Source organism: Mixophyes fleayi, chromosome 10 (assembly GCF_038048845.1).
Source record: "Mixophyes fleayi isolate aMixFle1 chromosome 10, aMixFle1.hap1, whole genome shotgun sequence".
Taxonomy (NCBI): Eukaryota; Metazoa; Chordata; class Amphibia; order Anura; family Limnodynastidae; genus Mixophyes; species Mixophyes fleayi.
The window spans coordinates 54244499-54258846 of record NC_134411.1 but is presented as its reverse complement, the minus strand read 5'-3'; the positions used below and the strand labels follow the sequence as shown (position 1 = coordinate 54258846).

Below are 14348 nucleotides of genomic sequence, written 5' to 3'. Positions count from 1 at the left end.
TCAGAGCAGCCGGGCAGCACACTGTCCCTGCCTGTGACGGCTGGACGGACCTGCACATACTGTGCAGCCGTCGGCAGCAAGTGTCTGCTAGGGGGGGCGATCGCCCTGATCGCCCCCGTTCCCCCTGGATCCGCCACTGGAGCAGAGAGGCATAAACCAGTCGCAGCTAATGAAAAAGTTTTCATGCAATTTTATAACACAGGACTGACAGCTTTTGCCCACCATTTCTTTAAAGATAATCCACTGTGTCTTAAGTCCTCACATCCAGGGTTTCCTAAATGTTACTACAACCAAATTACAGTAGTTCTAAATCCCGACTACTTTTGTGTTAGCCCCACCTACAGTTGTTTTGGCTCCGCCCACATGAGGACACTACAATATTTTTTCCAGGGCCACTTTAAGTTCACAATCCGCCCCTGGCTGGGAGCAAGGTATAAAAAGTAGGTAAGTATGACATATGTAAACATTTCAGAAGTTTATCTGGACTGATCTTCTTTGAGATCATGGAGAAAGATTTTCCTTTGGATTTTCCTATAAATAAAAAACTTTATAACAGTGCTGGTGTTATTATTTTGCAGTGTTTTTTCAAGTGGACTACAGGTTGCAGCAGGTCCTTCTACAAATGCCAGCATGGCCTGACGTCTTAGGCATGACAGAGCTTGCTGGGACCAGTAGTTTAGCAGCAAAAAAAACCACTTTGATCTACAATTAAGCCATTTATTACCCACTCACTCCACACCTTTCAGCCCAGGCTGGTTTTCCTAGGAAGGGGGGGGGGGGGGTGTTTCTAGAGAATTCAGCTCTATGTTGAACGGTCGAGGGCTGGTTGACAGCAGTATGACAGGGGATGTCCCTGCTGCAGGTTTACCTGCTAGAGTGTCACCAGTCTGTTATAGTCTATTGCTGGTAGTGGCTTTTTCAGGAGAACTACACGTGATTTGTTCTCCATTTGCCACTAGCAGCCTAGGCTATGGGCATAGCAATTTGGGGGAGCTGGCACGTTGATTTGATTTTTTTTTTAAACACATTTGCAAGGTCTGTGCTGATGTTCATGCACAAGGGGTTGCAAACCTGCTACAGATATGACTCCTGCCAGACACATCTGCTCTGTCTTTACCATTACATTAAGCATGTGAAGACAATTTACTGTACATGGCCTACATTGCAATGCTACCTCCCTCCCCTGTACCACCTCTCTAAATGTGAAGACAGTAGTAATTGTGATTTTAAGATGGGTTTTAGTCTACATAGGAAGTTAGGCTTCTGCAATTTTTGTGTATATATGTGTGATAGGAAAATGCATATTTTATCCAAATATGAGGGACCAGCATCCAACTCTACATGGTGCTCATGATGAGTAATCCATGCCTTTCCTGCATCGCATAACTCTCCTCCTAACTTCACAATGCATTCTATCTTAACGAATGGAGTAAAGACAGTGGTGACGGAGGGGAAAGATTGGCTGACGAGGAATAATCAAAGGCTGGTTTGCATAAAAGCAATCCATTTGTGAAGCAAGTTTCATTATTTTTAGGTTTTATTAACTCTCCCCACCTCCTGCAGCCCCCCACATACTGCGATACGATCGGTGGTAGTCACGTTAACGGTGGGGATAACACCAACAGTGACTACCACAAACCCACAAACACAAAACCCACTTTGGCGGACTGATAATAAATGATGACTGACCTGAACAATGACACAAGTCCCCGACAGTCTGATAACAAATCCTGATCACCACTTTTCATGTCATTTTCAAATGCGATCTCTATATCAGTCTTTTTAAAGCAGCAATGCTGATTCTCATACGATCTAACTCTTACACTTAGGCTTAGCGTTAGGGTTAGGGTTGGGGTTGGGAATAAAGTATTAGTTGCAAATTAGTATTCTGTTTTGCACATAAGGTAAATACTGGCTGTTTTTACATGTAGCACACAAATATCAACTTAAAACATTTAACTTATGTGCAAAACAGAATACTAGTTTGCACCCCTTGCTTTGTAACATGGTTTTGTCCAGGTGACTGAAATAAGAAGCTTCTTAAGTTAAGATCCTTAATGAATCAGGCCCTATATTATTAACAGGTGACAATCATTGAATAGATTTTTTTCTGTGCATTATTTTGGGACTTTATATTCCACATATGTTGGATATGGACGTACATATGCGCGATATATGTGCATTTTTTTAAAGATCGCACAATACGTTTGTTTCGCGTTCTTTGAGGCATCAGGCCCTTAGTGTCCAGCTTAAGTAAATGTCATATATTTGATGGAAATGATTAAACAATGCTAATTAGATATAACAGTCTAATTGCATATTTCATTTAAAAATTTTAAGCTGGCAGAAAACTGCTACAGAAACTTAGCTTTGCTCCACTCCAGCTTCAGTATGCCAGCTGCAGCTTCTATCCCTGCTGCACAGCACCACTTCATCATCATTATCAACATTTATTTATATCGTGCCAGCAAATTCCGTAGCGCTTTACAATTGGGAACAAACATTTATAAGACAATACTGGGTAATACATACAGACATACAGGTAAGAGGGCCTTGCTCGCAAGCTTACAATCTATGGGCTTCTGCTGTTCAGTATGCTGAAAGTAATTAATTTATATTGTGTTATTTTTTGTATATGCTTTTCACCCTTTTGTTCTTGTGGTTTTTTAATTAAATTCTCTGCCCGTTATTATTGTGTAGTTTATATCATTTTCAGTGTCTGTGGAAGTTTAAATTTATTGAGAAAAACGGTCTTTATCGGTCACATGTTCAGCATATGTGCTGTATATATACATGTCCAGAGTAGATGTTTTACATGCAAAATGTAAATTGTGTTATTCATGTGATATTTACTGCTTTTATTTTTATACATTGAATTGGAGAATTAAACATATGGTTGTTGATATAATGAAAGAATGTTTTGGATTGTATACCCACCCCCTGATTTCCTACTTTGTGCATCCAAGGACATAAAGGGGGGTATTCAATTGTTCCTCCGGGCGCCGCCGGAACGAGCGCGTTAAAACTAGTACCGTGTCACGGGCACTAGGAGTCTTTACCCAGGGATCACCAGGTGATAGGCTTACCAGAGCAGTATAGGTGGTAATATGGTACTCTGGTAGCAGGGTGATCACGGAACAGGAAATAGCAGATGATGAGATGCTCAGGAAAGTCTATGACTAGCAGCACTGGCAATATGGAGGTAGTAATACACGAGGAACTGTATGGACAAAGGACACGTGAAGGTAGTCAGTGGTCTGCGGTAGCAAGTTGTACCACTGCTATAGTGAGGAGGAATGTCCAACAGAAACGAGGGGGTGATGAGAGTCAGCGGTCTGCGGATAGCAAGTTGCACCGCTGTCTGAGTGAAGGAATAGAATCCAAGTGGAGGTATCCGGGAAGTCAGTGGTCTGCGTTAGCAAGTTGTACCACTGCTATGTGAGAGGATACTGGAACAGGTGAAACTGGAAACAGGGGTCAGTGGTCTGCGGATAGCAAGTTGTACCACTGAAGATATATGTGAGGAGGTGCACGGGGAGAGACTGCAACACAAGATATACACGGGCACCTTGACTTTGATCCACAGTAATATGCACAATATAAATGTATAGATGACTGAACAACACTGCCAATATAGAAAGTCTCTTGAAGTAGTCCAGCACGAGATAACACAGTCAATGATGGCAATAGACTCAGCGGATAGCACACTCCAGAGGAGAACCAACACAGTCCAGCAAGGTATGCAATACACAGCACAGTCAATGAGAAGTATGCATACCGTGGTTCAGGAGAAGGCAGTCAGACAGGAGTGCAGAGATACCTGAACGGCAGGAGGCCGGCAGGATGCGAAGTCCCTGGATGGGTGAAGCGGTGGTCTAGTAGGTGCAGCGCACAGGTAGGTAGACCAGCAGGGAACACAGGAAAGCGTGGAGAGCGGATCAGCAGTAGATGGATGAGTAGCGCTGAGGAGTAGCAGCAGCGGGTCTCTGCGGGAACACGGAGGTAGCCAATAGCAACCAGCAGGTGCAGTAACGATGGGACACGGGAGAGCAGAGTTGAACTGGAACTGTTGATCACGGAGAGTAGCGGGTAGCAATAGTAGCAGCAGACTCAAGGAAACATGGGAGAGTTGACAAGGACTGAAGACTGAAGCGCACAGAGGCAGCGGATAGGAATCAGCCAAACAGTCACGATGAAACACAGACGCGTTGCAGGTTGAAGACTGTAGTGCACGGAGGCAGCGGATAGGAATCAGCTAACAGTCACGATGATGAAACACAGACGAGTTGCAGGTTGAAGACTGTAGTGCACGGAGGCAGCGGATAGGAATCAGCTAGCAGTCACGATGATGAAACATAGACGAGTTGCAGGTTGAAGACTGTAGTGCACGGAGGCAGCGGATAGGAATCAGCTAGCAGTCACGATGATGAAACACAGACGAGTTGCAGGTTGAAGACTGTAGTGCACGGAGGCAGCGGATAGGAATCAGCTGGCAGTCACAATCATGAACAGGTGAGTGGAAGTGAATGAAAGACTGTAGTGCACGGAGGCAGCGGATAGGCATCAGCTAACAGTCCCAATAATACATGGTAGAGTTGAAGTGGTTAGAAGACTGTAGTGCACGGAGGCAGCGGATAGGAATCAGCCCACAGTCACGATGATACACAGAAGGGAAGCTGTGGTATGGGAACCACAGTAGTAGAAGTGGTTTGGAAACCACAGAGGTAGAAGTGGTTTGGAAACCACAGGAATCAGCTGGGCTGAATCAACGAGGAAACACAGGAACACCTTCAGAGACTCATGGGGAATGAGACTCCAAGATCAGGCAACGTGGTGTTGACCACAGGTGCTTAATATAGGGAGGTTGCCTGATCTGCCAATTAAGTTAAAGGAACATACACTGAAGGTTTAGAAAGGGCTGCGCATGCGCAGTCCCTCAGGATGGAGGACGGCCACGGTTCCTAAATGTCCGGGAAGAAGCACTCACAGTCCGGTGAGTGACAGTACCCCCCCTTTTAAAGGTGGGCACAGAACGCCTGGAACCGGGCTTGTCCGGATTTTTGGAATAAAACTTCTTCAGAAGGGCAGGAGCATTAAGATCTTCAGCTTTGATCCATGAACGCTCTTCAGGACCAAAGCCCTTCCAATGAACGAGGAAACGGAGGACTCCTCGCGAAATTTTTGCATCCAATACCTCAGTAATCTCGAAATCCTCCTCCTGATGAACTTGAACTGGCTGCGGTGCTGAGGGAGGAGTCGAGAAACGGTTGATGATGAGAGGTTTGAGCAAGGACACATGGAAGGCATTGGAAATCCGAAGATTCTTAGGAAGAAGAAGTTTAACACATACTGGATTGATAACTTGAATGATCCTATATGGACCAATAAAACGAGGGGCGAATTTCATAGATGGAACCTTCAAACGAATATTTTTGGTAGATAACCAGACACGATCTCCAATTTTTAGTGGTGGAATAGCCCGCCTCTTCTTATCTGCGAAAGACTTATATTTGTTAGATGTCTTCTTTAAACAGGTTTTGACCTGAGACCAGATATTTTTGAAGGTCTGACAAGCAGTCTCCACAGCAGGAACTTGGGTGGGCGGGAGGGCAGGAAATTCCGGAAAAGACGGATGGTGACCGTAGACCACAAAGAATGGAGTTTTGGATGATGACTCATGGTACATGTTGTTATGGGCGAATTCAGCCCAAGGGAGCAATTCTACCCAGTTGTCTTGGTTGGCTGAAGAGAACATCCTAATAAAAGTCTCAAGATCTTGATTGACTCGTTCCGTTTGTCCGTTAGATTGCGGATGGTAAGACGATGAGAGTGCTAATCGTATGCCCAAGGTTTTACAAAGGGCCCGCCAGAATCTGGAAACGAATTGTACTCCTCTATCTGACACAATCTCAGACGGACATCCATGGATGCGGAAGATTTCTTTAATGAAATGTTCAGCCAGAGTAGACGAGGAAGGTAAACCGGACAGAGGGACGAAATGAGCCATCTTCGAAAATCTGTCTACCACTACCCAAATAGTATTGTGATTCTTACTTGGTGGCAAATCAGTAACGAAATCCATACTAATATGGGTCCAAGGCTTGGACGGAATGGGTAGTGGTCGCAGCAACCCTGCTGGAGTTCTGCGGGAGGATTTGAACTGAGAACATAAATCACAGGAAGCAATAAACTCTTTGACGTCTCTCCTCATTGAAGGCCACCAGTAACTTCGAGAGAGAATCTCAAAGGTCTTGTGTTCACCGGCGTGTCCAGAAAAACGAGAGGCATGGAACCACGAAAGGATTTTCCTCCTCAGAGTAGGAGGCACGAGGGTCTTCCCAAATGGTAGCATTTTGGTGGATGAAGCAGCCAGAGAAATACATTTGGGGTCTAGAATAGCATGGTTGGGAACCTCTTCTGCATCAGAGGACGTCACAAAAGCTCGAGATAGAGCGTCAGCTTTCTTGTTCTTAGCGGCTGGTTTGAAGGTTATAATTAATTCAAAACGGGAAAAGAAAAGAGACCATCTTGCTTGACGAGGGTTCAAGCATTGAGCAGATTGCAAATATGACAAGTTCTTATGATCCGTGAAGATCGTCACCGGATGGCGAGCTCCTTCCAACAAATATCTCCATTCCTCTAATGCAGCTTTGATGGCCAGCAATTCCTTGTCCCCGATAGTATAATTTTTCTCTGCGGGCAGAAGACCCCGAGAGTAGAAGGCACAAGGATGTAATTTTTGTTGCTCCGAGCGTTGGGAGAGAATGGCTCCTAAGCCCACATTAGAGGCATCTACTTCTAGGAAGAATGGGGAGTGTCACATCAGGCTGTCGAAGAATGGGAGCAGACGAGAAGGACTCTTTGAGAATTTGAAAGGCTTGGAGAGCCTCAGATGACCATTGCTTAGTATTAGCCCCTTTCCGAGTTAGGGCCACAATAGGAGATGCAATGGATGAAAAGTCTTGAATGAAGCGTCTATAGTAATTGGCAAAACCTAAAAAACGCTGGATGGCACGAAGAGTAGTTGGCTGAGGCCAATGTAGTACAGCATTTACTTTGTCTGGATCCATCTTCAGGCCAACTCCGGAAACTATATACCCCAAGAATGGAATCTGGGGTAACTCGAATGAATATTTTTCCAATTTACAGAACAATGAGTTTTTCCGTAGTCTGGAGAGGACCTCTGCCACATGTTGGTGATGAGAAGGCAGGTCCTGTGAGAAGATCAATATGTCGTCCAAGTAGACAACGACACATACATATAATAAGTCCCGAAAGATCTCATTGATGAAACCCTGGAAAACAGCGGGGGCATTACACAGCCCGAAGGGCATTACTAAATATTCGTAATGCCCATCTCTGGTGTTGAACGCGGTCTTCCATTCGTCACCGGAACGGATTCTAATTAAATTGTAGGCACCACGAAGATCCAACTTAGTAAATATCCGGGCTCCCTTGATGCGATCAAATAGCTCAGTGATCAGCGGAATGGGATACCAATTCTTGATAGTAATGGCGTTGAGTCCACGAAAATCTATACAAGGGCGTAATGATCCATCCTTCTTTTTGACGAAGAAGAACCCAGCTCCAGCGGGAGAGGTGGAAGGTCGAATGAACCCACGCTGGAGATTCTCCTGTATGTACTCAGATGTGGCTTGAGTTTCAGGTAACGAGAGAGGATAGACCCGACCCCTGGGAGGAGTCTTGCCAGGTAGAAGGTCGATCGGACAATCCCAAGAACGATGAGGAGGAAGACGTTCAGACTGAGCTTTATCAAACACATCGGCAAATGAAGCATACTGAGGAGGGAGTCCCGGGGAGGAAGATGAGATGGAAGATTGCTGTACTTTAAGAGGAATAACTTGAGAAAGACAACGATGGTGACATTCAGACCCCCAAGACGTAACTTGAGGGGTGCGCCAGTCAATCTGGGGAGAGTGACACTGAAGCCATGGAAGGCCTAAGACAATCGGACTTGTCGTAACTGGAAGAATTAAAAACGAAATTTCTTCATGGTGTAGTACACCAATCTGAAGGGTTACTGGAGACGTACTCTGGGTGATGAGACCATTGATGAGACGTGATCCATCTATAGCCGTCACAGTAATGGGTGTTTTTAAAGTGATCACTGGTAGGGACCATTGATTCACTAGTGATTTAGAAATGAAATTTCCTGCTGCTCCGGAATCAATCAATGCCTGTGACTCAAAGGATTTGGTAGCAAAGGAGATCGTAACATCAAAAGCGCAGACTTTAGATTTCATAGACAATGGAGAGGACTCCAGGGACCCTAACTTCACCTCTCCAGAACTAGTTAGGGCCTGGCATTTCCCGATCTCTTAGGGCAAGAGCTGAGCATATGCGTGGAATCAGCACAATAGATACAGAGTCTATTCTTTACTCTTCGTTTCCTCTCCTCTGAAGATAATTTGGAACGTCCTATCTCCATGGGAATCACAGAGGATGGAGCTGGACGAAATTGAGGGTTTGAACGAAGAGGTGCTTTGACAGCCGTTGTTTTCTCAGACTCTCTTTCACGAAATCTCATATCTACACGATGGCAAAGAGAGATCAAATCTTCTAGTGACGAAGGAAGCTCTTGGGTAGTCAGTGCATCTTTAATTTTATCGGAGAGCCCCTGCCAGAAGGCGGCAACTAATGCTTCAGTGTTCCACTGAAGTTCAGAGGCTAAGATCCTAAATTGAATGACATACTGTCCTACTGTATGGGAGCCTTGTCGCAAACGAAGAATGCTGGAAGCAGCGGAGGTCACACGACCTGGTTCATCGAACACACTTCGGAACGTGGAAATGAATTTGGCACTATCTTGTAGAATTGGATCGTTTCTTTCCCACAGAGGGGAGGCCCAAGCCAGGGCTTGTCCAGAAAACAATGAGATAAGATAGGCCACTCTGGAACGATGGGTAGAAAAATTTTGAGGTTGGAGTTCAAAATGGACTGAACATTGGTTAAGGAAACCTCTACAAGTTTTGGGGTCCCCGTCATATTTTGACGGAGTAGGCAGGCCTGATCTTACTGTCACGGGCACTAGGAGTCTTTACCCAGGGATCACCAGGTGATAGGCTTACCAGAGCAGTATAGGTGGTAATATGGTACTCTGGTAGCAGGGTGATCACGGAACAGGAAATAGCAGATGATGAGATGCTCAGGAAAGTCTATGACTAGCAGCACTGGCAATATGGAGGTAGTAATACACGAGGAACTGTATGGACAAAGGACACGTGAAGGTAGTCAGTGGTCTGCGGTAGCAAGTTGTACCACTGCTATAGTGAGGAGGAATGTCCAACAGAAACGAGGGGGTGATGAGAGTCAGCGGTCTGCGGATAGCAAGTTGTACCGCTGTCTGAGTGAAGGAATAGAATCCAAGTGGAGGTATCCGGGAAGTCAGTGGTCTGCGTTAGCAAGTTGTACCACTGCTATGTGAGAGGATACTGGAACAGGTGAAACTGGAAACAGGGGTCAGTGGTCTGCGGATAGCAAGTTGTACCACTGAAGATATATGTGAGGAGGTGCACGGGGAGAGACTGCAACACAAGATATACACGGGCACCTTGACTTTGATCCACAGTAATATGCACAATATAAATGTATAGATGACTGAACAACACTGCCAATATAGAAAGTCTCTTGAAGTAGTCCAGCACGAGATAACACAGTCAATGATGGCAATAGACTCAGCGGATAGCACACTCCAGAGGAGAACCAACACAGTCCAGCAAGGTATGCAATACACAGCACAGTCAATGAGAAGTATGCATACCGTGGTTCAGGAGAAGGCAGTCAGACAGGAGTGCAGAGATACCTGAACGGCAGGAGGCCGGCAGGATGCGAAGTCCCTGGATGGGTGAAGCGGTGGTCTAGTAGGTGCAGCGCACAGGTAGGTAGACCAGCAGGGAACACAGGAAAGCGTGGAGAGCGGATCAGCAGTAGATGGATGAGTAGCGCTGAGGAGTAGCAGCAGCGGGTCTCTGCGGGAACACGGAGGTAGCCAATAGCAACCAGCAGGTGCAGTAACGATGGGACACGGGAGAGCAGAGTTGAACTGGAACTGTTGATCACGGAGAGTAGCGGGTAGCAATAGTAGCAGCAGACTCAAGGAAACACGGGAGAGTTGACAAGGACTGAAGACTGAAGCGCACAGAGGCAGCGGATAGGAATCAGCCAAACAGTCACGATGAAACACAGACGCGTTGCAGGTTGAAGACTGTAGTGCACGGAGGCAGCGGATAGGAATCAGCTAACAGTCACGATGATGAAACACAGACGAGTTGCAGGTTGAAGACTGTAGTGCACGGAGGCAGCGGATAGGAATCAGCTAGCAGTCACGATGATGAAACATAGACGAGTTGCAGGTTGAAGACTGTAGTGCACGGAGGCAGCGGATAGGAATCAGCTAGCAGTCACGATGATGAAACACAGACGAGTTGCAGGTTGAAGACTGTAGTGCACGGAGGCAGCGGATAGGAATCAGCTGGCAGTCACAATCATGAACAGGTGAGTGGAAGTGAATGAAAGACTGTAGTGCACGGAGGCAGCGGATAGGCATCAGCTAACAGTCCCAATAATACATGGTAGAGTTGAAGTGGTTAGAAGACTGTAGTGCACGGAGGCAGCGGATAGGAATCAGCCCACAGTCACGATGATACACAGAAGGGAAGCTGTGGTATGGGAACCACAGTAGTAGAAGTGGTTTGGAAACCACAGAGGTAGAAGTGGTTTGGAAACCACAGGAATCAGCTGGGCTGAATCAACGAGGAAACACAGGAACACCTTCAGAGACTCATGGGGAATGAGACTCCAAGATCAGGCAACGTGGTGTTGACCACAGGTGCTTAATATAGGGAGGTTGCCTGATCTGCCAATTAAGTTAAAGGAACATACACTGAAGGTTTAGAAAGGGCTGCGCATGCGCAGTCCCTCAGGATGGAGGACGGCCACGGTTCCTAAATGTCCGGGAAGAAGCACTCACAGTCCGGTGAGTGACATACCGTTTATACGGTAATTACTTGCTCAATTTCAGCTCGCAGCTCCCTGAGCAGTAATTACGCGCAATATTACCGTATAAACGGTAATAGTTTTAACGCGCTCGTTCCGGCGGCGCCCGGAGGAACAATTGAATACCCCCTTAAGAGACGCATACCAACAGAGTAGGAAACCAATGATTTAAGTAATAGATGAGTCTCAACTGAGCAATTTTTAAGGAGAAAAAGGAAAATTTGAAGTCATTGAAAGTGATGGTTATTTACTGATAGTAGGTAGCACTTCAAAGTGTCATGTATTTTCCAACATGAACATTTTCATCTTAACCCAACATTCCACAAATGGTTGTGCAGTGCAGAGGTCAGTTCCCACAAGTGTAATGGAGATGTGCAAATGTGTATGTGATAGTTGGGCAAATGGGCGCATTTGTGCAAAATAAAACCACAGCCTGCTTTGCAATGTACACTCACTGTGGCACGTGACATGTTCTCCTACCCCTTTTTTTTTTTCCTTTTTCTTGTTGATTGTAATGTCTTATAAGTAGGATATTTATTCCAAATGCCTTTCCATGTTGCATACAAGTTAAAATTATGTATTTGCTATAATGCTCTGCTTACTTTGTACTTTTACAGTTATCTAAAGTCTGAAGAGGACACAATTTTCTGCCCATCATTTCTAAATGAAAGTTATATGACCCCCACACAGCCATATCTGCACAGCATGCATTCAACAAGTGGGTAAGAATAATCTGTCCATTGAGAGTCTTTCTTTAGTGACTACAAGAGGTAATCTGTCTGGAATAACTAAACTACCTTTTTGTGTTTTCCAATAGAACTCATTTTCATTCATGGAACTGATAAAACTATTATTGATTTCTGCCTCCATCCAGTACAGAAAGTCATATAATTGATAGTGAGTAATTAGTCTAGTTTAGCATTCTAAGATCCTCTATAATATATGATAAAATAGAGCATACCTTTTCTGCCATCTCTCTGGATGTCAACATGGCACCATTCTCCATCATTGACTTTTTTGTGACTTGCTTTCACCTTAATTCCGCCAGATCCAAGATCAAGCAAAAGATACAGTGTTCCCTCAAGTAACTCCACTGCAAAGTAATCTGCTTTTGGTGGTCTTTCTGGTCTTCCCGTGGCCACTGTTCCTGGCGCTGCTCCTGGTGCACCACCACCACCAGTACGTGGTCTTCCCTGACCGAAAAGGAGAAGCCCACTAGGCTCTGTGGTCTTAAAGTCAAAAGATATTGATCCTGCTTTTTTGGTCTCCCATCGAGGAAGGCGTAAAAAGGCCTCAGGTACTTGAAATGTCACAGGGTCTAAAGAAGGAACATTTTCACAGCGGAAGAGAAGGTCACCACTTAGTCGCATCTTTGGATCACCATCTGCGGCCAGGCGTGAAAGTTCTAGTTTGAAATCGTTATTTTTGTATACAACCTGCAAGAAGAAAAATAAAGAAGAAACAATAGAAATTACAATTCAGAATATACGTACACATTAAACTCTTAAGTGTAGAAAGATGTATTGAAACTTTCAATTTGATAAACACACAAAATGAAACAATGCTCTAAAAGTGTTGTATATATAGGTATAGGTGGATGGAGAAAGCATATCCATAAGTAGTGAACAGTCACATATTTTCAGAATTAATTACTGGTAGTATAAATTTATTTCATACAGCAAATTATGATGTGATTGTGGCCCGACAGTTCTGCAGTGATGAGGCAGTACCATAAATAGCACATCGGGGCCAAACATGTAAATGCAGACCTGGAAGTGATTAAAGATTCATCAATTCCCGATCAAATACAACCTCAAAATTTGCATATTGTTAGCATTTTTCTATTTTTACCTGCTGATTCGCCTCTCCAACTTCCTGTCAGCCATCTTAACTCTTTGTGAGGATACCAGACAGCAGAACACAATGGGGGTCATGTAAGTCTGACTAATAAGCGCAAAAAAAACCAGTTCTTATAACTACACATACGCAGTAGAAAAACTTACGTCTCAGTCCGCCCTCGACTGAGATGTATCTCCCCCTTGCACCTCTTTACGCTTAAAGCGTGTTAATACTTCTTACATACTATGCTGAGGGAGAAATAGCCACACATACACCTGTAGGAGGAGTATCTGTTGCAGCTTCTTTCTCTCTTGTGCAAGATCCTTGCTAATGATGATATTCTTGTCTATAAAATATATAGATAAATAATAATGATTTTAAAAAAATGTGAGAGGATTTGAGTTCAAGCAGTGTAGATGCAGCTCTAGTGCTTCTGTTGGAGGTGTCAGTAATGTTCTAATGCTCAAGTTTTGAGAATGACACAAGTATTGATTTTCACAATGTGTTCCTCCCCTTTTTTAGACCCATTTGTCAGATGTTGCTATGATATACAGAAGTAAAATTACAAGCATTTCATAAGTGTGAAAAGATTTTACTGACAATCACATTAAGTTTATGCAAAGAGGCAAAATTTGCAGTGTTGTCCCTTCTTTATGAAGACTTCTGCAATTCACCCTGGCATGCTGTCAATCAACTTCTGTGCCACATACTGACTGATGGCCGTCTATTCTTGCCTAATCAGTGCTTGGAGTTTGTCAGAATTTGTGGGTTTTTGTTTGTCTGCCCGCCTCCTGAGGATTGACCACAAGTTCTCAATGGGATTAAGGTCTGGGGAGTTTCCTGGCCATGGAACCAAAATTTTGATGTTTTGATCCCCGAGCCACTTAGTTATCACTTTTGCCTTATGACAAGGTGCTCCATCATGCTGGAAAAGGCATTCTTCATCACCAAACTGTTCTTGGATGGTTGATAGAAGTTGCTTTTGGAGGATGTTTTGGTACCATTATTTATTCAGGGCTGAATAAATGAATCTCATAAGAGTAATCAGTCCCATGGCACTTTGACAGGAAGTAACACTGGCTTCCAAAGCCTAGTGCTGGTACTGGTAAATACAGGTGACTCCCTGATTTTGCTAATACCAACCTAAGATGGCAGCACTAGGACTGGTTAAGCTTGTTGTTTTTGGGAGGGGCACACTTTTTAAAATTAACATTTAATTGCATTGGGTAGGATACACTCAAAGTGTATACTGCACTTTTAACTTAGGATACACTTTAATCATATCTATCAAAAAAGTATGTGCAGCTCAGAATACTAAGCATACTATGATTTTACACTTACATTGTAAGCATAGATTTATCCAACTCTACATAAGACCCAATGAAATAAACTGAGGGAGTATACATGAAATGTACTATTATTTATTTAAATTTTTTAATGTTTGTTTTAGCTAGAGTCAAGTTTGTATTGAGTGAAGTTGATTTTGTTTTGTT

The 14348-nt window shown here is 44.2% G+C and overlaps 1 protein-coding gene across 16 annotated transcripts in view; it reads right to left on the bottom strand.

Moving 5' to 3' along the window:
- Positions 1-14348, bottom strand: part of NRXN2 (neurexin 2) — a 725960-nt gene that overhangs the window by 435783 nt on the left and 275829 nt on the right. For all 16 annotated transcript variants that reach the window (XM_075188775.1, XM_075188784.1, XM_075188781.1 and 13 more), the window contains one exon: positions 11978-12452. In XM_075188775.1, coding sequence (XP_075044876.1) covers positions 11978-12452 — 475 coding nt within the window. The remainder of the gene's footprint in view (positions 1-11977; positions 12453-14348) is intronic.